The sequence below is a fragment of the Pyxicephalus adspersus genome, chromosome 7 (genome assembly GCF_032062135.1).
Source record: "Pyxicephalus adspersus chromosome 7, UCB_Pads_2.0, whole genome shotgun sequence".
NCBI lineage: Eukaryota > Metazoa > Chordata > Amphibia > Anura > Pyxicephalidae > Pyxicephalus > Pyxicephalus adspersus.
Window position 1 is genome coordinate 728,407 of NC_092864.1, and position 2,644 is coordinate 731,050.

At 38.3% G+C, this 2,644-nt stretch overlaps 1 protein-coding gene across 1 annotated transcript in view; it reads right to left on the bottom strand.

Annotated features, from left to right (window-relative positions):
* LOC140334664 (taste receptor type 2 member 40-like) overlaps positions 1-2,264 on the bottom strand; it is a 3,060-nt gene extending 796 nt beyond the window's left edge. The window contains exon 1 of the mRNA XM_072416904.1: positions 1,592-2,264. Within this exon, the coding sequence (XP_072273005.1) occupies positions 1,592-2,264 (673 nt within the window). The remainder of the gene's footprint in view (positions 1-1,591) is intronic.
* Positions 2,265-2,644: the final 380 nt, after the last annotated feature.

The window sequence follows — 2,644 nt, forward strand, 5'->3', positions numbered from 1 at the left end:
TTTGCTTGGATGGTATGCATTGATGTGACGTTTGTAATCTTCATTATTGTTAGCTTCATCTGTTGCTGCAATGTTTTTAGGTCTGGTTTATTATTACGGATTCTGTTGTTTAGCAATTCTTCAGCAATGTTTTGATATTTTATCCACAAATAAATAGTATAAATGTCTGCATGGTTTCCACTACAAACTTCTACTTGTCCCCTCTCGTTGCCTTTGTACCGTTCTCAAAGTCAGATTATCATTTGAATGTATTATTCACATATTCCTTTTATGAATAAATTGGCATGGTTTTTATTTCTTTTATTTGCTTTTTAATTGACTGACATTTAGTCTGAATAAGCTGTAGTTTTCCTTTAACATACTTCACTCATGTTGATTTGCTGCCACTATGCATACTCATTCTAACACACCTGATGGTGATGGAAGGAGGTCCAGGTTACCGAGCACAACATCAAAGCTCATTGATTCACAAGCTCACAAGAAGAGTCAGGCACAAGCAGATGTTGTGTTGTTGCCTAACTTAATGCTGATAAATACTGGAGTGTATGCATTATTTAGGTGTTTACATAAAAAAAATAGTACTAGTATATCAAAGTTCCAAGGCCAAATCCACTTTGTTCCAAACATTTTCTTGCTTTTCCATCCCTTCAGGGTGTTTCTGCAGGTTTGAATGGCATTTTAAATATTGGCCCACTATATATATTGACTTACTCGCCTCAGCTTGGTAGTGGAAGCACATAAAGGTGGATTCCTCCTTTAACCAGAAGCAATATCCTCCATGAATGCTGCTTTGAGCCAAGCTATCAGAAATCCATGATATCAGAAATCATAGGAAGAAATAGGCAATCTTTTCAATTTGAAGCATGTTACGCATTTAAAATGTTTTTTACAGTTGGACATTCCATAATCATTTCGTTATATGATCCTTTACATTTGTACACCAGTCAACAGCTATGTAATAAATAATAAATTAAAGCAAAGTAGAAGAGGAGGCTTTAATGTTAAAGTCATTTATTAAATGTGTATGTTTAGTGTAACTTCCGATTTTGGTTGATGAATCTGGCTTCCCGTCTTTATGATGTTGGCTTTATATACAGGGCCACTTTAAGGTTAGAAGGTCACTATTGATATCTTAGTATGCTGTAGCATTTACAGTGCCCTTTAGATGATGATATGCAATGTGATGTGCATCATGCTGTAAGTACAGCTGCAAAAAACTTATCATTACAGAGATGAGTAAATGAGAAATGAGAATTGAGTGTTTATTAGTGTGATTACCCAGCTAAATAACTATTTGAATAAAATATTAACAATTCATATACCTCAAAGTGCCATCAAGCCTTGTGAACTGTGGTAGTTCCATCACGACACAGGATTTTTCTACAGGCCCCCCACAATTTTGAATTACCTGTTATAATGACAATAGACTGAACTGTTGGATAGAACAATATAAAATACCAGGAAAAGAACATGGCGACCTCAACCACATTGAAAGATTGGAAGAGAAAAGAAAGCAACATGCCACAAAATGCTGTGTGGAGGGTGACCAGGGAAATCATAATCCAGGTGGCCCTAATGTGGGCCATTGTACGTGGGCGACATGAATCTGTCTCCTTCCTCCGCATCCTCCTGTTGTGTTTCCAGAGAGAAGCCAGGGTCATTCCAATGGGGACCAGAGATACCAGAAGTAGTAAACTACATTCGGCTAAAGGTATAAATAAATAAGGAAGTCTTATCACCAGGTAACGGTTCTCCTCGGTGGAATTGAGTGTTGTGTTGGTGAAGATGATCTTGGCGGTTTCAACGTAAATACTCCAGTGAGATGGCACTGCCATGCAGAAGGACTGAATTGTAGATATAAGCAAGAGTCTTGGTAGAAGATCTGAGATTCTCATCTTCAGGAATAAAAGAATTCCTTTGGAGAAGTTGACAATTTTCAGACAGTAGTAGGTGAAAAGCCAAACAGTAAACCAAAGGTTGCAGGAAACTAGGAATATGTTCACGCTGATGATGGTCAAGTGAAACTGGTCAAACGTATCATATAATTTTGTTTGTATCATTGCCATGTCAATGCTCAACGTGCTCTGCAAAAGAGCATTTGTTGCACCCATCAGGCTGAGAATTAGGTCACATGGGCTTAGGCTGATGCCTCTTCTCACATCCGTCATGTTCATGCCCAAAATCCACGAGTTGGAGATGATCCCTGATAGTCCACAACTCAGGCATATGAAGAGTTTTAATCCCAGGAGAGGAGAATTCACCATAATTCTACTACAGGAGACTGTTTAGCAACTTTGACTATGTTTTGTTCATGAAGGTGATGAATGCAAATCAAGGCGGTGTCTCATTTCTTTTGACATGAGCTGTGATTTGCATCTTTCCAATCCTCTTCTACATCTACAGTAATATAACTCAAAGAGTCACCATATATTGGTGAAGGCAATCCAGTGCAAACAAATAGAATATATTTAGTGTATTGGTTTCCTGGCCTGTGGTACTGTAACTTTACTCTGTAAAGTTCTGTGCTGTCTATGTAGCTGATATGTCTATTCTGTGGAGCAGGGGTGTCAAACTCTGGCCCATGGGCCAAAAAAGAATTCTTAATATGAATTGCAGCTGGCCTGCTGCGACTGCAATCCGTAGT